Source organism: Aulonocara sp. 'chitande type north' Nkhata Bay, linkage group LG11 (assembly GCF_057382095.1).
Source record: "Aulonocara sp. 'chitande type north' Nkhata Bay isolate Kocher_YH1m ecotype deep benthic linkage group LG11, A_spYH_male_GT1.1, whole genome shotgun sequence".
NCBI classification, from domain to species: domain Eukaryota; kingdom Metazoa; phylum Chordata; class Actinopteri; order Cichliformes; family Cichlidae; genus Aulonocara; species Aulonocara sp. 'chitande type north' Nkhata Bay.
The window spans coordinates 3,092,000-3,113,503 of NC_141354.1; the positions used below are offsets into that span (position 1 = coordinate 3,092,000).

The 21,504-nt window shown below is 44.6% G+C and overlaps 1 protein-coding gene and 1 pseudogene across 3 annotated transcripts; one reads left to right on the top strand and one right to left on the bottom strand.

The window, feature by feature from the left end:
- Positions 1 to 514: 514 nt before the first annotated feature.
- nod1 (nucleotide-binding oligomerization domain containing 1) lies at positions 515 to 14,469 on the bottom strand. 3 transcript variants are annotated; one of them, XM_086310201.1, is made up of 13 exons: positions 14,318 to 14,469; positions 14,124 to 14,207; positions 11,255 to 11,453; positions 10,638 to 10,812; positions 6,535 to 8,347; positions 6,380 to 6,463; positions 4,022 to 4,105; positions 3,851 to 3,934; positions 3,491 to 3,574; positions 3,322 to 3,405; positions 3,051 to 3,134; positions 2,864 to 2,947; positions 515 to 778 (listed from the first exon to the last, which is right to left on the bottom strand). In XM_086310201.1, exons 3-13 carry the CDS (start codon positions 11,429 to 11,431, stop codon positions 706 to 708), a joined length of 2,826 nt encoding a protein of 941 aa, XP_086166327.1. In that variant the 5' UTR covers positions 11,432 to 11,453; positions 14,124 to 14,207; positions 14,318 to 14,469; the 3' UTR covers positions 515 to 705. The 3 variants fall into 3 exon arrangements, with proteins under 3 accessions (XP_086166327.1, XP_086166328.1, XP_086166329.1); XM_086310202.1 differs by lacking the exon at positions 14,124 to 14,207; XM_086310203.1 differs by lacking the exons at positions 14,124 to 14,207; positions 14,318 to 14,469 and having other exon boundaries at positions 11,255 to 13,970.
- A 45-nt stretch (positions 14,470 to 14,514) lies between these two features.
- On the top strand, positions 14,515 to 18,694 carry LOC147318313 (uncharacterized; annotated as a pseudogene).
- The last annotated feature ends 2,810 nt before the right edge of the window (positions 18,695 to 21,504 follow it).

Genomic DNA, 21,504 nt, shown 5'->3' on the forward strand with positions numbered 1-21,504 from the left:
GGACCAATCAGACGGCTGCTTGGACAATGTTTTTTAACTGAATCGACCACAATGAAGCATTTTGCTTTGTTTTCTTCCTAAACAAACACGCACAAACATTCCAACACAAGGACTTGAGGCCATGTGTAAAACACGTTGGTAGTGATATACTGACGTGTTGGCCACGTCTGAAACAGTCGAATCAAAGTCTTCGCCCGTGTTCGACACAGGAACCGCATTCACACATTTGCCACTCAGGAGTGTTTGGGCTCCACTTATTTATTCTTGTAACACTTTAGGTCACATCTATGCAGGAACACAGGAAAGAGTTCGAGACCTTTGAAACACCATCAAGTGAAAAACAGCATTTGTGTAACAGTAAGATGAATATAAAAGAGCATTTACAGTACACACAAAACAAGGTGTGCATGTGAGGAAGTCAGCATGCTGTATACTTCTTGTTTAAGCTCCCACTTCCTAACTTTTGTGGAAAACTGTGAAACACTTGTTGAAATTTTAGGGGAAAGTCCCCAAAATGAAACACGGTGATGTCGTTCAGAGATTTCAAAAAGAAACATTCTGGGTTTTTCGCTTAAGAATATTAAATAGATAAAAACACAGACAATGGAGGTGGTGCGACTTTATCCCCGCAGCATCGGGTGAAACTGGACCGAGCGCACTTCCTCCTTCACTCAGCTCCGTGCATGCGTCATGTGAGGTGCCCAGTCAGTGGAACCGCAGCCGCTTCTCCGACACAAACTGCTGCTCTTCCTCTTCAGAGAGCCGGTTTCCTTTCACGCTGCAGAAATACAATCAGACTCCAGTCATGCATTCACAGGGACAACGTTAACGACGGCCCCACGTAACCTGCAATTCACTCTGTGGATGCTGTCAAAGACGGGTGACGGGGAGAAGCTGGACCTAGTGTTGTAGAGGGCATCTCCCTGCTAGTCTGGGTCCAATGTGGATCCAGCTCAGCTCCAGATCGAGGAGATCAACACGTCCCCACCACCAGTTACTTCTGTTGGCACGTACTGGCCCGACACTTTAGATTATGCTGTGTTTTTCTTTCATTCATCATCGGTAATATCTCAATAGACCTTTTACTGACGAATCAATAAATTCTGTCTCCGCTGAACATCTGAATGATGTTTTTCCTTCCTCCTCAGTAATACAGAAAGCAGAAATTTCCTGTTTTTTTACTGAACCTGAAATGACTTGGGACAGCTTCATTCCTCTATTTTATTCGCTCGCTGTCGGTTTCAACAGAGAAATAAGGGCCATCAGCAGAGCTACACCCTTTGAGCCTATTTACGCACTAGTCCATTATTGTAGGGTCTACCTTACAGTAGAGGTGCCTGATGATCAGATCAGTGGTTCTCAAACTTTTCACAATGAGTACCACCTGATAAATTCTAACGTACCACCCTTATGACCCGCATTAAAGTACAGTAGTGTGTACATGAGACAATTTTATTTCTTATAAGAATATTATTTATCTTAACTGTCATAAACAGGATGTGACGTAATGATAATAAAAACATCTGTACCGCATTAAACCATCACAGCAGGTGGGATATCCAATCTTTAAGTCAGTGGTTCCCAAACTTTTTTTGCTGGGCCCCCCTTTGTTTTACATGAAAAATGTTTTGCTCCACTGCGGTTTATTTCACTCCTCAAACATTTAGTAAACAATTAAGCAAATACAATAATCTGCAATAAATTACAGGTAGTAAGAAAATAAACTACTAACTCTGTTACGCTGCGTACACGGGTATTTTTGAACACGCAGCAGTTTTGTCCACCTAAACGGCGTTTCCAATCACCGAAAACTGAGATTTTTTAAAACTCCTTTTTTGCGTTTACGTGTGGACGAGGAATACAGAGTTCGTCACGCAGCGTCAAAGGTATGAGCCTTTTTCCACGTCACGCTGTGGCCACGTTATTGTTTACATGGGATGAACTGCAGAATAGCAGATAGAGACAAAATACTGTTAATCTGACTGTCTGCAGGTTTACACGCAGTTACTGTCCCTCTGTTTACAAAGGCAGAGGCGTCACGGTGGGATTATTTTACGTGTAGTTGTTTTTTTTGTGTAATAATATTCAACATTGCTATCAAATCAAAAAAAATCCTCTCTGTGCAAAATGGGTTCAAAAACATAAACAGCTGTTGGATCCTGTTTGTCTGTGATTTGAACCGAGGGAACAAATCGTGGCAGGATCAGCCTGATATTATTTGTATCCAGCTGTAACTTTACTGTATAAAGAGCAAACATCTCCAACATGTCAGGAGCAGTTAGTCATTACAACAAGTGTTTGTGAACTAAAGATCAAGAATGTGGGATCCTGTTTGTCCGTGATTTGAAGCGCTGCTCCTGACGCAGGGAAACCAGTTCTGCAGGGAGACCTACCTCAGCACCTGTGCAGGTGAAGCCAAAGGGCAGATTTGCTTCACCATGTTTTCTAGTCTTTGGCTCAGAATGAAGTTGGTTTGGAAACGTATTCAGCGACGCTTCATCTCCTGCTTTGCGTTTCTGTGGGCGCCTGTGCTAGCAGTGTCCAAGCCTTGTTTGTTTTTTTTCCCCTTTTCACACCGCGCCCCCCCTGCAATGGGGGCGGGCCCCACACTTTGGGAAGGTCTGAGCTAGCCCAACTTCAGTAACCCTGCAAACATCACTGCTGTTTAGTTTCCTGTCTTCGTTCATGTTGGAAGTGATAGCAGAGCATTCAACAGCCTCACAGTTACCGATCAGTCCCTAACTAGCTTAAGTTTGTGTCCGGAATAAGTTGGACTTCAAATAATCACCCACCCTCTGCTTGGTCTGACATAACCTTGAGGGGAGAATAAAAGACCAAGATGTCAATTTGAACTGATGCTCACCATATCTCTTTGAGTGCTTTGTTGTGAGCGAGGGCCTCAGCGAGCTGCCTGATCCCTTCCACAGTGAACCGGTTGCTGATTAACCTGCAGACCAACAAGCAGTGACTTACAAAGGACACTGAGCTGTGTAAGAGCTCCGATCCATGCTGTGTAAACAGGGTGCAGACTGATGCTGTGTTGTCCTCACCACAGGTGGGTCAGACCAGTGTTTGCCTGAATCATGTCAGCCAGGTGTGGAGCTGCATCATCGGTCATTTCATTCTCCACCAACCTAAAAAGCACAAACAGTAACGGCACACAGCCCTGAGACTGTAGTCACTCTGGAGAGGCAGCATTGACTGTGACGTAGCTCCACATCCATAAGGTCAACCATGCATTTAAGCGCTGCGAGTTCAGGTGGCGCATCCCAGCTCTCCTACATTACTGATGTCGACTGAGATAATACAGACTGCACGTACCAGAATATCCTGAGTGCCGTGTTCTCTTTCAGTGCTTCAGCCAGGCCCCGCCCACCTCTGGATGTAATGCAATTGGCCGACAGACTAGAAGACAAAAAAAGAGTAAAGATTTTAATCAGTAAGTCTGAATGGGCGTTTTTATTTTTGTGCCGTTTTTATAACTTCCTACCTGAGGTTGGTGAGGCTCGGGTGGTTCCTCAAAGCTTCTCCAAATGCTTCTGCTCCCTCATCGCCGAGACTGTTGCCCCACATCCTGCAAAAATGCACAGAAAGCCTGATCAGGCACCTCGTTACCAAGTCCTTCCTCAAATGTTTGCAGCTGGGCTAAACAACACAGCTAAAAATGCCTCTCGGTGGGATTTCTCTCTTTGTCACATCTGGTTTCAGTCACCAGGGTTATTTCTGTTGTGCCCAAACGCTCAGAATAAATGCTAGAAACTTCCTCTGTCACCATTAAAGCTGCATTTTTACTTTGTTTCTTACGCCTCAGCACTTTGCTGAATTTCCTGGATGAACACTGAATTCTTACCCAACGTCGAATATTGACGAGCTCTTCTTTATGGCGTTGGCCAGATGCCTCCCACCAACACTGGTGATCTTGTTTTTACCAATCCTACAAAGTAATGTCCAAGTATTCAAGGTTAGTAATGTTAGTAAGGTATGTTGGTTTTTTCCCCAAATGGAGATATGTTTAACTTACTTGAGAACTCGCAGTTTGGGGCATTCTTCGATGATCTGAGCAACAAGCCTGGCTCCAACATCTGTGATGTTATTGTTGTAAAGCCTGAGGACACAAATGTAAAAATATAAATCACTGTGTGTTTTTGGTTTTTTAAAAAGTGATTCAGACAGGTTTTGGAGAAAGTGGAATAACATAGCGAGCTGCTTCATGCAGGCAACTGAAGCTGCGGTGCATTATAGCACATTTAAAGGACATCAAGTGTCGGCGGAGTGCTGAACAGAGGGATAGTATCCTCAAATAAAAAGAATTACAGAAGATAAGATGAAAACATTATTCCAAACACTGTAAGACATCCATAGTTGTTTGTAAAAGTATATGTGTCTATATAAACACCAACGTCCTCGCTGACACCAAACACTCCAGCCCAAACTGAGCAGTTTTCTAACTGCCTCAGAAACGTCAGCAGTGCTGCTGCTGCCTGCATCAGCGTCAACCCCTCCACCATCCGCCTGGATCTACTGTTAGCAATTTGAGCGAGTTGCTGCACAGCTCTTTTAAATTTGATAAACAAGTGTCTGCTGTAGATCTAGTTTCTACCAATTGCGTCTCATCTCCAAGACTAGGCATTACGTTCCGCATAAAGACTTGGAAAAGCTTATTCAGGCCTTTGGGCTGGATTACTGCAATTCCCTTTATTTTGGTCTTCAGTCTGCTCTTCTTCACAGACTGCAAACTGTTCAAAAATGCGGCGGCACGCCTTCAGACTGGAGCTGGGAGGTTTGCCTCTGTTACGCCTGTTCTAGCTAACCTGCGCTGGCTACCCATTAAATCTAAATTAAAATACTGCTGCTTACTTTAAAATGATCAACAACACAGTGCTGAGCTACCTTACTGAACTCCTTCGATCGTATATTCCTGTTAGAGCACTAAGATGATCTACTCAGTTACTCTTGGTGCAGCCAAGATCTCGGCTGAAGTCTAGAGCTGACCGTGCGTTTGTCTTGGCTGCACCTGATTTGTGGAGTAACCTACTGCTATCCAATCATTTAAATCACGGTTAGAAACCTATTTATTTAACCTTGCCTATCTGATTTCTTGACTTACTCTATTTCTCTTTTATACATATCTTTTTTTGTGCTTTTGCTATGTTTTTATTTGATTTGCATTTCATGCTATTCCTGTATCAGTGACACTGACCTGTTAGCATATTTGGTACTTTGTTGGTCTTATAATATTTATGTTCTATTTTCTGTCTTTTTTGTTAAGCACTTTGGTATAGCGTTGGTTTTTAAATGTGCTCTATAAATAAAGTTGTTGTTGTTGTATGTGCCACACGTGGCTGGAGTGATGAGCTCAGAGCCTCCAAACCAAACCAAGGATATTTATTCACTGTGGCCTGCTCAACGCAGAACATGGAAGTGGATCCTAAAAGGAAAAAATGTATCACTGAACAAATCCTGTCACAACAGCAAAACCTACAGACCGTTGCAGGCACAGTGAGCCAACCCGTTGTTTAGTAACATTTCTGAACCTTGGCAATGTGAAACAAGACGTGTCGAGCACAGAGCGTTTCTATTCAATTCAATTCAATTTTATTTATATAGCGCCAAATCACAACAAAAGTCGCCTCAAGGCGCTTCATAGATACAGAGAAAAACCCAACAATCACATGACCCCCTATGAGCAGCACTTTGGCGACAGTGGGAAGGAAAAACTCCCTTTTAACAGGAAGAAACCTCCGGCAGAACCAGGCTCATGGAGGGGCGGGGCCATCTGTTGTGATTGGTTGGGGTGAGAGAAGGAAGACAGGATAAAGACATGCTGTGGAAGAGAGACAGAGGTTAATAACAGATATGATTCAGTGCAGAGAGGTCTGTTAACACATAGTGAGTGAGAAAGGTGACTGGAAAGGAAAAACTCAATGCATCATGGGAATCCCCCGGCAGCCTACGTCTATTGCAGCATAACTAAGGGAGGATTCAGGGTCACCTGAATTCTGACTTACTTATTTCGCTCAATGACACAAATCAGTTTATAACTTTATACAACTACCACCCAGATAACTGGATCAGAGAGAGTTTGAATGCTGAGTGAGAGCAGACAGTGCTGAGCCGTTACTCTCAGATTCCTCCATGCTGTGTTAGCACTTCCACATCATTAGCAAACAGTGCACTGCTGCTGAAGTGTGAAGGAGTGAACATACACAATGGAAAACTGAACTGAACAGACTGGGCCCCTGGGTGCTACTGAGGTGTCACCGATCCCAATCTGATCCAAAAATCAGATCAGTCGCTCCCAAATGTTGATGTAATCACATCCAGCACCCTGATATAGTCTGTTGTTACGACAATGACTGGCTTTACAACGTTTACTCACCCCAAAACCTCCACAACTTTGTGTTTGCACAGCTCCTCTGCAAGAATCTCGATGCTGCTGTCGGACAGGTGATTCACACACAGTCTGCAGGGGAACAGTTGTATTAGAGCTCAGAGTTAAACGAAGCAGGTGTTTGAAAGCACGGCCGTACTCACCTCACTACGGTCATCTTGCAAAAGGAAGGCTTGAGCTGCTTCACCCCATAGTCACTGATGTTGTTGTTATCCATGTCGAGCCCCAGGACTTTCTGACGGTGCTGCAGCACAAAGTTCAGGGCGGTGCAGTCACCCGAGTACACGTTACAGTAACCCAGCTTGATGAAGCCGGCCGTGATGCCTTTCGCCGTCATCTGAGCAATGTCTTTGCTTCCCGTCTCGAATATGCACCTCAGCATCCACAGGAAGTTGGGCAAGACGTGAACTTTCTTGCCTTCCTGGCCGTCGTAGTGGGGTAAGCCACGCAGGTGCAACTTGACACTAGTGGAAAGGTACGACTTCAGCAGGGCCCGTTTCTTCTTCAGTAAGACGGGAGACACCAGATGTCCCATCAAGCCTCTTTGACTCTTGGACAGCAGGCCGCACAGGAACAGATTAGTGAACTGCAGGTGTTCGTTGGTTGCAAACGGCTTCTTTTCGCTGGGCTTTGAAGAGCTACTTATGCAGGAATCAAGAGGCAGACAAGACACCTTCCTTCTCCTGCTGCACTCTGTGAAGAACTTGAGGATGGAGCTGGCAGCAGCCTGCTCGTCCAACACCAGAGCAAAAGCCGCCAGGAAAGACTGAAGGGTGATGTGGAGGAACTCAAAGGTAGCGGAGCTCCCGCTGGCACCCTCCTCACTAACAGGTCTGAGAAAGCCGAGAGTCAGATCTTGCTCCATCACACCACACTCACTGATCTCCTCTTGGCTGGAAATGAAGCTGCCTCTCTCCATTCCCTGCAGCGCCAGCTTGGCAAACACAGCAAGAGGCCTGAGCCCTGCTTTGAACGTCTCCGAGGTGCAGCGGGTGCTTTTCTTCAGCAAAGACGGAGCAGGTGTAGCAGAGCGACTGAGGAACACTTCGGACAGCAGGAGGAAGATGTCGGTGAGCGTGATGCAGGTTTCGGGCAGATGAAAGCTGTCGTGCATTGTGTGCAGGTGTCCAAAGCTCTTAAATACAATCCAGCAGAACAGCGGGGTGGAGCACAGCCCACAGAGGTGGGGGCTGGCATCCAGCTGAATGGACACCAGCTCTCTGTGCTCCTGCTCCTTAAAGTGCAAATCAGTGTAAGTCTTCAGGTGATCTGGGGAGAACCCACGCAGAGCCACCTTCTTTCTGATCACCCTGCTTTGGATCTCAATCCCTGTCCGGGCCGTCAGCACTTTTTGAGAGCCCTTGAGTAATTTCCCACAGAGCAAGCTGATAAGCAGCTGGAGCGGGTTGGCCTTATCCTCCGGTGAAACCACCTCAGGCAGGTTCATCAGGTCGACGTCCTCCTGAATCTCATCGTAGCCGTCAAAGGTAAAAACGACTTTCTCTGGGAAGCGCAGGATGTAATCAAACACTTCATTGTCTGGATCGTGATCTGGGTAGCAGTTGTGTTTGAACAAAAGGTCTCTGAGAGAGATTTGTTCTGCGTCCTTGAAGGTGCTGAACATCCTACAGCGAAACTTAAAGAAGAAGACTGCATCCGTCTGCAACTCTTTTATGGACCAGAGGTTCTGGAGCTTCTGCAGAAGGATGGATTTTCCCACACCAGCATCCCCCATTACGTAGATGATTTCACCTTGGGGGTTGAAAGCTGCGTGATCTCCCAGGAGCTGGTCCACACTCTCTAAGAAGCCCAGGCTTTCATTGCAGTCATTTAGCAGTTCCATCACAGTGTCAGTGTAGAGGTCCTTCAGCCGCGTCTCCTCTTGCTGGCCATAGGACATGATGAAGCTGGTGTCCCGGCTCATGTCATGTCTTAACTTCTCACAGTATCTGCTGACTTAGTGCACATTAAAAAGTGTCAAAGCTTTGATCAAACTCATTCTTAAACAGATCTAGATCAGTGCATCTGTGCCGGATTCACAGCACTTCACTGGTTCCACATGCTGCCATGTTACAGCCTGATAACGAAGTAAATTCCAGTCAAGTTCAGCTCAAATTCCTGAACACAGTAGTCCATAATGACTGAAAAAACCCAGAAATGGTGCAAATGTATTGAAAATAAAAAACAAAACTTGACATGTGTAACTTTTTCCATGACACTCGGGTGCATCCTGTTTCCACCGTGGTAAATTCAGCTGATTGGGCATGGTTTGGCACACGGCTGTCTGTATAAGCATGTCAGTGGCAGCCATGAAGTCCAGTGAACAAATCATCTTCAGGTCTCTGAGACAGCATTGCACAGTGAAGCACTGTGAATACTTTCCAAATGCACTGTAACTCACAACACTACCACAATAACAGCAGGTATCCCAGCACAGCAATACTATAATAATAATAATAATAATAATAATAATAATAATAATAGATTGGATTTATATAGCGCTTTTCTAGGCACCCAAAGCGCTTTACAATACCACTATGATCTTCTAATCTAACTGTAGAAGACAAAACTCCTCTAGAAAGGCAAAAAAGAATTATGCGCACTAACATAGCTATTCAATTTTCCATGTGTTCACGTTTTTACAGGGTAGAGAACACATAAGCATGGGGGAAATCTAGAGTTTTATAAGGAGGTGTTGCTCTTTGTAAGAACTACAAAAAAAGTGAAGCAGAGAGAACTGAGGGAGTGGAGTGTTTACAACCCGAGTGCCGCCACTGCTCAGCTGTTTCATAAATGACCAAAAATAGCAAGAAAAACGTATCAGATTAAATAAGAAAACACAAGAGCAACTGGCCCAGTGTGAGAAAGCTCCAAAAGTGGAATATTCAGTGTAAATAGCTCCAAACGTTTAAATAAAGACTGACTGCTCATCTTGCAGCGCTGCTGTGTGTGTGTGTGTGTGCGTGCGTGTGTGTGCGCGTGCGTGCGTGCGTGTGTGCGTGTGCGTGTGTGTGTGCATGTGTGTGCGCGCGCTGCTGCGTGCGTGCGTGCGTGTGTGTGCGTGTGTGTGTGTGTGTGTGCGTGCGTCTGTGTGTGCGCGTGTGTGTGTGTGCGCGTGTGTGCGTGCGCGCGCGTGTGTGCGTACGTGTGTGTTATCTGTAGCTACAGACGGGGATTTCTTCTGGGTTTCTAAAGAGAAAAAAAAGTGTGTTCTTTATGATTTCGGTGCACCGTGTTTTATTGGTCATCACATGATTTAAGGGAGGATTGCAGCGTGACGTTGACTGGTTCCAGGTAGGGAAGCTTTTGTGTGGCTTAATTACATTTAGTTAAACTTACATGAAATTTAGACCAAAAGCCTGAAAGTATACAAACAAAAGTTAAACATAACTGATATCAGTTCAAATGAATAATAAGGTAAAATGTTACAAATGTGTCCAAATGTGTTTAATAATGTGAAAAGAAATCATAAAGAATAGTGTGCCCACCTAAAAAATGGCTGTCTGGATATTTTGTATCAAATATTGTTTTGCGACAGAGTGCAGGTTGCCTTCTGTTATTAGTTGTTTCTTAGATACTGGCTTTAACCACTGCGTTAGTTACTCTAGCTTATCTTACTGTATCTGTTACCCTGTTTTATCCACACAGAAATAAACTGAGAGGGCTGACAGAGCTGCTTTACAACGTTTGTCTCATGTCCAGCTAAATCATTTACTTTTACAGTGCATGTTACATCATTTAAATCTGTGAAGTGGGCAGAAATGTGCACTGAAATTGTGGCATCACTATTAACATTTAAGACCTTTGCATACTGAACATATTTTGCTTTTCAAGTGCTTTTAAGATATTCTGAGACTTGAGGAGGTGGTAAGGCTGCGCATGTTTCATGCTCTCACAAACAAAAGTTCTACAAGTAAAAAATAACAAATAAAACAGCTTTAAGTCAATAACATTCAGGGACTCCTTTAATCCTGCTGCATCAGCCTGATGGTTACTGTCGTTATTCATTTAAAACACCCACATACTCTACATATAACTTCAGTCACTCAAAAAAACCTCGCTGGTTTCTACAATTACAGTTTGAAATATAACTACACTTTCTGTATAATCATGTAGAAAATATACTGTTACTCTTGTTATAGATTCTTATATTCTACCATAACGGCTCAACTGGTAACAGCAGACTGACTTCTTACAGATGTGAGAGCTGTAAAGTATGAAAGAGGTCAAAGATAATGACACCTACTTGGATCAGTGTTAACCACCTTCATCACTGCTACATCTTCACTTGGGTTGTAGTTGATCTCTTCCAGCCATGGCTGCAGGTCTATGTATGCATCACATACTTTATAAATTATGAAGATGAAATATTCACAGGCCTCCTCCCCTTTGCACTGGACCAGCTCCAGGACTTTGCGCACCTAAAAAAAAAAAGAAAAAGAAAAAAAATCATGAAAGAAATTCAAATTTATATTTAAAGTTTTTAAATTGTGAAGTATGTATGCAATCTACTGACCTTAAAGGAGAGGTCAGAGGTCAAATGTCATTTTATACAGTACTTTCGATATATTCACAAAACACACAACACCTGTAGGAATGATAGCTGTCCACCAATGAATTACTAAGTTGACCTTGAAGACCTTGATGGACGATAGCTGACGTGGGTCGTTAGCATGACCTCACCCTCCACAGAGTTTTACAAACACACAATCCAAACTTTTCAAGCTGTCACGTTTACACACAGAGTGATGACACGCACACATGCAGACACTATCACAAACATCACCTCCTCAGAGAGGCAGTCAGGAGTCGTATTCAGAGATTTTTGAGCACAGTTTTTGTCTGGGATCTTCTTTTTTCTACCTGATCAGCCTTGGTGGCAGTTTGCTGAACAATCTCAACATCCTCCTGACAGAAGAAGCCACAGGTGAACAGGTTGTCCAGGATGCACTGAATGCTCCTCAGCCTGGTCACGAGCAGCTCTCTGTGGTAGGTGAGGAGGCTGGAGCACGGCACCCTGGCTTCTTTTATCTGATCCATATTTACAGGACAACAGTCAGCTCTGTGGAACAAAAGATCAGAAACGACACTGCTGACAGCATTTCAACATCACATGGTAAGTTTCTTTCTTCTCCTTCCTTATTCTCAAGGGAGTCACCTTTGTGACTTGCACATGACACAGATGGTCACACCTGATGCCCTTCCTGACACAGCCATCCCAGATATTTCTTGAACCCTGTCATCACCCTTCGTGTTTGGAACACGCGCTAACCATGTAACCACTGTGACACGATTTTTGCTAAATCAAATGAACAAAGTGAGCAACAGGACTCACACAGGTTCACTTCTTATCATTTGAAACTGATGACAATTTAGTTACAAAATTGCTCGAGTACAAACAGCAGGGTCTCGTTCGTGCTTTCAGCCGAACCTTTGTGTGAATGTAAGGACTGTTTTATTGGCTCCTTTCTTTTAAACCCATTTTGCACAGAGAGGCATTTTTTGAAAAATGTATTGATGCAATGTTGAACATTATTACACAGGAAAAAACAACTACACGTAAAATAATCCCACCGTGACGCCTCTGCCTTTGTAAATGGAGGGACAGTAACTGCGTGTAAACCTGCAGACAGTCAGATTAACAGTATTTAGTCTCTATCTGCTATTCTGCAATTCATCCCATGTAAACAATAACGTGCACACAGCGTGGCGTGGAAAAAGGCACATACCTCTGACGGTGTGTGATGAACTCTGTATTCCTCGTCCACACGTAAACGCAAAAAGGTTTTTAAAAATGTGTGTGCGCGTGCACGGGGCCGTTCCCTGGAGGTTACCGTTTGCGAGGTAACTTTCCGATTCTGACCACACGTGAGCAGCCTGCATCTCTGAGCTCGGTCTGAAACACTGAGTGCATGAGTACCGGTGGCTGCATTTCACAAATACTGTAAACACACAAAGGCTGGCAAGAACTTGTCTGACCTGCAGCTCGCCAAACGCGGTTTACAGATTTATCACTTCCGAAGTTCGTGCTACAAATATCTTTCCCACCTTTAGTCACAAAGTAACACAACATTCAGGCGTATTTTCCCGCTTTTACCCTCAATCCTGGAATGGCTCCGTTTTGTTTACGGAAATACAAACCTAGTCAGGGCTCTAGAGTGCGACCAATTTGGTCGCAAATGCGACCAAATTTTTCAGTGGTGCGACTAAAAATAAATATTTGGTCGCACAGGTGCGACCAACTGTTCCGGTAACAAAAAAAAAAATCTCTGTAACTCTCCGTGTGGTCAACAACAGACACATTATGCCCCTATCGTGGACTAAACCAATCAGAGATAGTCAGGGGCGGGACCTCTCTGATTGGCCGTGGTCCAGTTGAAAGTGCAGGTGGAAGAGAGAGGTGAATAGCTTGAATAAAGCGATATCAATTCATTAACGGATTCCACACAAAGACCTAAACACGGAGCGGACCCAACACATCAGAATCAGCTTCGTCTTTCTCGGCTTTCTCACCCGACGGCCTGAACACGGACACGCTGTCGGAGCTTAGCGATTCTTCGGGTCCGCGCTGTGTTTACGTCTTTTTGCGCTGATTCTGAGCTGCAGGTTTTGTCTCTCCAACCAAAATTCACCGAGCCTGCAGCAAAAGAAGCAGCAAACTGCGCTTCACATTTGATCAATGTCGTCATGAATTCCCTCTGACTTTTGCTGTTTTGCTTCCACCACGATAAAAATCACACTTCCTGCACAGCTCTCTCTCTCTCTGTACTTCAGGAACAGTTTCCCGTCTCAAATCTGTTTTCTGCATTATTCATTCGCTTATTACCCACCAGTCTACCGTTGTTTACAGCGCTTTTTCTTTTTTCACTTAAATGACCTCGGACAAGAAAGCCTAATTTCTGCTGTTCAATACTGAAGAAATTTAAATTTCTTAAAATTATGCAAAATTGCAGAATATTTTTAAGGTTATCTGCTATAAAAAGCCAGACCAGGAAAATCTCCTTCATGTTTTCCTGTGTTTTATTCTCAGTTACTTTCACACAAAGGCATCTGCTGTGATTTTCACAATTCTGATGAAGTCTCATGTGTATCAGTACTGATAAATGATCAGAATTATAATATTTCTGACTGTCTGAGGCTAAATTGAATCAAATCAGGACTTTGAGAACCGGAATTGAATGGATTATAGAAATCAGTGATGATACTCAGCCCTAGTGAGCAGCCTAGGCCTGAGAGAAGTGGATGTACTGTAGCTGTGGGTAATAAGAAAAGATGAAAAGAACTATTGATAACTTTTTTGTTAAGTTAAGGCCTGATCTGTCTGAAATTCATAGCCAGTGCTCTGACACGGTGCCATCAATATTTGAATGCTGAAAAAGCACATTATATGCTGCAGTAAATGCACTGCCCAAGTGTCCCCTCTCCCCACGGCCTTTCAGCAGCAGACAGCAGCAAACAGGTCGTCAGAGGAGGCCAAGATGATGATTAAGTTTTTAACATTTTCTACAATATTGACAAAGCACTTTAAGCACAAGTTTGTTAGTTAATAATTTAGAAATTAATATTGTCTGTATGGACTTCCCCCTCCCAAAGAAAGTGCACATGTAAAACTGCGGTGTTAAGCGATGCGGTTGAAAAATTTGAGTGCGCCTAACTTTTGTGCCGGTACGCCTAAATTTTTAAAGTTAGGCGTACCGGTGCGCCCATGTCAAAAAGTTAGTCTAGAGCCCTGCTAGTGAAGAAGAGTCCGTAACTGGCATGAACGCTTAGCCTCTACCTCTCTTCCCTCAGCCGTGCTGACCCTGTTAAAGAGCACCTGAAAGGTGCCAATAAGAAAAAATGATGTCTCCGAAGTTCATTGCAGCCCACAGAAGAGTTACCCGTACTGGACGGTATCGTAGGTACAGAACCATAAATCAATCCTACCATTGTGCTGGGTCCACACCAAAGTTACAGCCGGGTTAGAAAAGAAAACTAAAACTTCTGTTAAAATGCACGACAGCCATTAGGCTACAGTTAGTGCCTGTGCCGCGCCCCTTAGAAAGCATCAGCTGTAGCCACAGATGCAGGAAGTAAAAGCGCTGTGAATGGATGCGTCATTTCTTCACGGGGTTTCTCAACCTATGCGTGCTGCGTTCAAGGTCCCGCTAAAGCTGTGGAGTCCTGCACGTTAGTATGTCCACCCATCTCTCTCTATTTTTAATTCTCTTATCCAATTGCTGGAGGAGAGGTGACGGGGTGGTGGTACACCTTGCACACGTCGTGTAAGTGTATCTATGAATGAATGCATAAATCCATAAATCCATGTGTAAATAAGCCCCTGTTTAAAATCTTTAAAATGAAATAAATGTGTTACAACTTGAATAAGAGTCAACACTATGACCAATGTATTGTATTGCATATCAGCTGAAGTTGAAATGGGGCTTCTTTTATAACAGGCCTGCTAATTTGATTAACTACAACTATCACTGTCGCCGTCCTCTCAGGCGCGTGGTTGGTCCTGGGCGTTCTCCTCTCTGCCTCCTCGTGTTTTTCAGTAAACTCGGATCGCCCAATAAAAATAAATATTTAGTAAAGGAAAAGTGCGTTCAGACATCTGCCTATCACAGCGAAGTCACATCGGAAACACTATTTTGACCAAGCTACCCACCACAGCAGGTTGATAAAGCGCCCCCATGTGGCCGCCGTTACTCATCGTCACCTGCGCGCACAGTCTGAGAGGAGGAAAACACACCCTGACTGTGAGCCGACTCGCCTTACTCCTGCTTCCATCATACTTTTAACATGTAAAGGTAGCTGGTGGAAGAGAGAGCAGTGTGTCAGGATTAATGTGATGAATTATATGTGAGCATTCTGGACTGTGATTCTGAATAGAATTGGTAAATTATTCTGCAGTTCAAGAGTAACATCCTCAGTGATTCATCAACAATTTCTAACTTATGGTAATAATTATAATAAATTATAATAATATTGTGGAGGTGTGTAAAGATGACAGGAGAGGTCTCAGTGTGGGCCTAAGCAAACGGCCAGAACAACTGAACCTGTGAGGGAGAGAACTGGCAGAGGAAGGTCCATCCTGTGAACGAGGCTGGTGTAGGCGCGCAGGAAAGGCAGGAGGAATTTGAAACGCTGGCGGTTGGGGGGATGCTCCTGGGGGGCGACCTGTGGAACCGCTCACATTAGCTTACGGGTTGTATGCGGTTGTGTGGTGGACCTTGGCCCCCAGTCCATAGCTGACCAAAGCTCTAAAACGAACTGGGGGCCTCTGTCTGAGGTAATGTCCACGGGGGGGGGGGGGGGGCGAAACGCGAGACCCAGGTTGACAAAAACGGTAGTATAGGTAGTATACGCCAGGGGGACTGCACCGGGTGGTGCGGTCAACAATAGTTAAAAGGTGCGTAAAACCGTGTGACTGCGGCAGAGGACCCACCGGATCAACTTGTACATGAATGATGATGAAGAACTGCTCCAGGGGTGCCTTGGTGTGTTTATGAACCTTCGCGAGCTGGCAGGGAATGCACGCCGCCCATTCCTTCACCGATTTGTGAAGGCCCGGCCAACAAACTTAGAGCTGACCAGTTTAACAGAGGCCCGGACCCCCGGATGAGAGAGAGCATGTACCGAGTCAAAAAACCGACGACGCCATAAAACGGGAACTACCGGGCGAGGGCGGCTGGTGGAAACGTCACAGACCAGGAGAGGGCCGCCGTCCTGCACAGGTCTGTCCTCCAGTATGAGGCTGTCTGCGCGGATTTAAGCGCGAGGATGTCGGGGTCACCGCTCAATCTTTGGACATTGTATGGGCTCAAATTGTGGTCATAAATATTTTGTACTTGTAAATCAGGATTTGTATGTGTAAAAAGATTTCTGCGTGGACTTAGCCAAAAAATACGTGTGAAACTCTGCACCAGTGTTGCCAACTCCTCAGTAAGGAAAATCGCTATTGGTTGTCCTAAAAGTCGCTAGAAGTCGCTAAATGACGTCATCGCCTAATTTGCATAATTGGTCCAGCTAATATAATTGTAACCTATGTTGTTGGAGAGAGAAATAACATCATGAAAGAGACAAAGTGAGTAAAGAACGTCCTAAATGCAGTTTGAATTTATTTAGAACTACAAATTAAATTTATTTTAGCAATTATTGATTTTTTAATGTCACAATTCCAACCCTGCTCCTTTATCCGGGCTTGGACCGGCAAAAGTGACCCGAAATGGGCACTCTGGTGGAGTTACTTTGTGTGTGTGTTTATAAGTAGTTTTAAACCTTGTGATCCACAAAACAGCACAACAGTAAAAAAAGAACTGACTGCGTTATAGTCAGTGCGGGAGCAGCGGCTTCGCGCATGCGCGATTCATTTGCAGTTCGGACGCATAGGTGTGAACATCTTCTGCCCTGATAGCAGCTGGGGGAGGACTATCCTCCGCCCGTGAGCGCTTTGGAAGGGGCGAGGTACCCACGGCAGCACCCGCTGCTTGTTGAGAGTAAAAGCGATACTCGCTTTCACGTCAAAAAGTCGTCATAAATAAGTCTCCAATAACACCAGAAAAAGTCGCCAGATTTGTCGCTAGTCGCTTTTTAGAAAAAAAGTCGCTAAATATAGCGACAAAGTCGCTAAGTTGGCAACACTGCTCTGCACTCAAGTTTCAAGGTACAGCTATGAAATTTGACCCTATTTTTCTTCTTTCATCTGATTGGCCAATGTCATGTCAATCACAAATTTAACTATCCAATCAGAGAACAGATGGGTTTGGCTATTGGAGGACAGGAGATGGATCACAAAATAACCGTAATGGTATAAGCACATGTACTCAGTCCTGGAATTGATGAAAAACGGATTTTCAGCAGATATTTATGAATGCTCATTAAAAGATTAAATGATCTTACAGGCCGACAGGTTAACCCAGAAATGTTTCCAAGTGGAGATCAGGAACCAGCTTATGAACCTATTGGTGGTGTCGTGATCCTGAGTCCGTGACTCAGTGATTTTGTGTTTGGTGTATTTATTGTTATTATTTTCATTATTCTGTGTGGGCTGTTTTGGGATGGTTTGTGTTTTGGGATTTTAGATACTGGGTTTCTGGGTTTGTGCTCCCTCTGTTGGTCCCTGGTGTTAGTGTTCCCCTGTCTCGTCAGGTTAATCAGGTCCAGCTGTGTCTCCCACCTGTGTGTGATTTCCCAGTGTCCCTCTGTGTATTTATAGTGTGTGTTTGCCTCTGTTCCTTGTCGCGTCGTCTGTGTTCATCCTCTGTGTCACCCTGCGTACTCTGCATTTCTCCGTGAATCCCCTGCGTGTCCTCCCTGCGTGTCCAGTTTGCTACTCTTTGGTTTAGTTTCTCCCAGTTTAGTTTATCCTTAGTCCTGTTTTGCCATCCCCACTTTATGTTCAGTATTCTTAATAAATCACCCTCACATCTGAATAAGTGCTGCATTTGAGTCCTCCTTTCTACACTTCACACGGCGGCGGCCCCAGTCGTGACAGGTGGACTCTTTGGCTTCCTGAACAATCTTTATTTTGCTCTCTATAATTTTTTGGAGGCTGAATGAGCTATTAGATTATTAGAGGAACGATATGATGATTACACTGACACTGACTTTGACAATGACAATGTCAACATTCAAAATATTAATGTGAGAGACAATAATGCCAATGTTGACAACAATGAACTGCATGATGATCACAATGCTGTTGTTGTTGTTGTTGGTGTTGAAAATGAGGATTCTGATGAGGCATTTGAAGACTGTGTGGATGTTCACCAGTACATCCCAGAAGAGGATCCTCAGCCGGGTGTATCCAGGAGGAGGTCTAGAGAGCTGTATGAAGAAGATGTGGAACCAAACAAAAGAATCAGATGGAGCGAGGAGTTTTCTGATGATGACTCTGACTTCTTTTCTGCTTGTGACACTGATGGCGAGGGCTGTTTTGGTAATATTGCTGATGAGGACATCAATCAGCAGGTAACAGAAGAAGGGCCGCTGGCTGGTGGATCCACGAAAAGGTCCAGAGAGGAAGATGTAGATGAAGAAGAGCGTGATAGCAAAAATTCCAGGCTTGCAAACTCTGATTCAGGGACCAGCTCAACTGTGTACGATCACTCTGAGAGCAGTAGTGATGAACGTTTTGAAGATGCGCAGGAAGAGCTTGACAACCATGAAACTGGAGGCTCGAGGAAGCGTTCCCAAGAGGATTTTGAGGAAGAAGAGGAATACTTGCATGTTTGCAAATTTCGGAGGTGTTCAAATGAGTCCACCAGCACCTGTGATGACGACTCACTATTTCGATGGGTTTTTTCTCTGTCCTTTTAGTAGGCTGATGGCCTACTCAGGTGACCCTGATTCCTCCCTCAGTTATGCTGCAATAAGCTGGGTATACACTGTGCAATTTGTACAGTCGCGTTATTCAGCTCCTGCTCAGACTGTACGATTGACTCAGGGGTGAGTAGTAGGTCACAATGCTGGGTCTCACACTATACGGCCCGCTGCTCTGTGCGACCTGAGTGCTCACACTGTGCGTCCATAGCATGAAGGTTATGACACAAAATTTTACACTATTTTCACGGTTGTTGCGGTCGTGATAATTGGGGTGGCTGTAGCTCAGGAGGTAGAGCAGGTCACCTACTGATCAGAAGGTTGGTGGTTCGATCCCTGGCTCCTCCAGTCAGCACGTCAAGTATCCTTGAGCAAGATACTAACCCCAAGTTGCTTTCTGATACATCCATTGGAGTGTGAATGTAGTTAGAAAGCACTAAGTATAGAGACAGTGTTTGTGAGAATGGGTGTGATTGGGTGAATGAGGCGTGTTGTATAGAGTGCTTTGAGTACTCCGGGAGAGTAGAAAAGCGCTGTATAAGAATCAGTCCATAATTTTGTGAGGCCACATCGAAAAGGTTCGGACGAGCTTGCCAAAGTTCTACAAACCTCCATCGCTTGTGTCCAGATCACATCCGTGTAGCTCCATCCTTTCACTTTCATTTCTGTGTTTGTGCGTGCTGCGGTGACACCCTCACAACGGCCGACAGGATTTCAAACAGGTTTGATTTTCTTACGACCAAACGATTGTTGATTGGGAGGTGTTAATCGCTTCTCGTTACCCCATGTATACGACGCACAACACATGATTAACTCGGGCCGATCCCCAAAACAGTCACATGACTGAAAAATCGTCTCAAAATGGGCCAAAAATTGCACAGTGTATGCCCAGCATTAGGCTGCTGGGGGATTCCCATGATGCACTGGGTGTTTCTTCTTCACCCACTATGTGTAAACAGACCTCTGCTGAATCTTACTTGTTATTAATCTCTGTCTCTCTTCCACAGCATGTCTTTATCCTGTCTTCCTTCTCTCACCCCAACCAATCACAGCAGATGGCCCCGCCCCTCCCTGAGCCTGGTTCTGCTGGAGGTTTCTTCCTGTTAAAAGGGAGTTTTTCCTTCCCACTGTCGCCAAAGTGCTGCTCATAGGGGCTCATGTGATTGTTGGGTTTTTCTTTGTAAGTATACCTTACAATATAAAGCGTCTTGAGGTGATTGTTGCCGTGATTTGGCGCTGTATAAATAAAATTGAATTGAATTGAAAATGGAATAGATGTCACTGTGATGATTTCTTCCCTCCATAGAAGGCTTAGACCCAAATGCAGATTCAATGCACAGGGTTAAACTATTTATGAGACTTTGTTTAAAGAGAGGGAATGGAGAACGTGGCTCGAGCTAGGAGTGTCAGCAGAGAGCAGGAACCAGAGGAAAAGCTATCGAGAGACTGATCATCTGGCTCCTGATGGAACAATCCAACGGGAATTCTGCAACAGAGGGAGAAGTTGTTGCTGGACGAGTAAGGGAGTTTGAGGGTAGGATGAGTATGCTTGCAGAAGAGATCTAAACACAGGGGAAACAAGGTTAAACGCAGGGAAGGAGCAAGTGAGAACTGGAGCAGAGGTGAAGCTTAGTTACCACTGGAGATGGCAGAACAAACTGGCGAGGAGTAGCAGGCAGCGCCGGTTTAAGAAGCCCTCCTGCTGATTGTTTGCAGATGAGGCCCAGGTGAGAGGCTGGAAACTCCACCTGTGAAGTGTGGACACAGAATCCAAGTGGAAAAGCTCCTCAGACACTTCCACGGTGCATGACAAGAAGGATGAGGAAGCATTCATTGTCCATCCATCAGTCAGCGTAATGCCCAAAAGTTTATTCAGATGTAAAAATATTACATTTTTAAATAAATATCATTGAAGAATATGAAAAAAAATCTGTGTTTTTATTGACACTGCATTTCATTCATGTGTCTCTATTGGACAGTGTTGTTGTCACAGTTTGCCAGGGAAAACCTGGCAGGGCAAACCGTGGGGGTGTGAGGGAGGAGCACCCAGGTGCGGAGCTCTGTGAATAAGCAGTGCGTTTGTTTACAGTGATAAGGAAAATAACAATAAATCCTCTGTGCACTCCCGACTCCCGTGACGTGTCCTTTTCCCAGTGCTAGTGTTCCTGTCTCCGCTTCTCCGTGATGAGCACCCCGTGCTCGCTGTCCTCTCGTCTCCCCACTACTCCTGGGAACATAAAAGAGAGGCAGCCGTCAGACACACCATAATGCAACAGACTTAAACTAGGCAACTGGTCAAGAGACTAACGTGAAGCCACGCAATGATCCCGCGTCGGAGAGAGCTCCACCACATCCTCAAGTAGCTCCTCCGATCAGGCTGATCAGCTGCAGGTGTGTCGTGGTCTTCAGGTGTGGCCAATCACCAATGGTGGAAAGTAACGAATTACATTTACTTGCGTTACTGTAATTGAGTAGTTTTTTTTGTGTATTTGTACTTTTTAAAGTCATTTTTCAAGTCGGTAATTTTACTTTTACTTAAGTATATTTTTTTAAAAAGTATTGTACTTCACTACATTTTCAATCACACCAGTTACTGAGTAAATTAAAAGAACAAACAAAAAAAACCAACATTGCGCTTCGGAAATACTGCAGGGAATGATGGGTAGTAGAACAAATTGGCGTTGGGTCACAATAAAGATGAGTCTGACATCGGTGGTACGGATCCAGCGAAAAAAGAAACCCCGTCGAATTCTGCAGACCCTGAACTCGAGGAAACCGATGTGAACCCCTGGCCGTGTTTAAGGGAC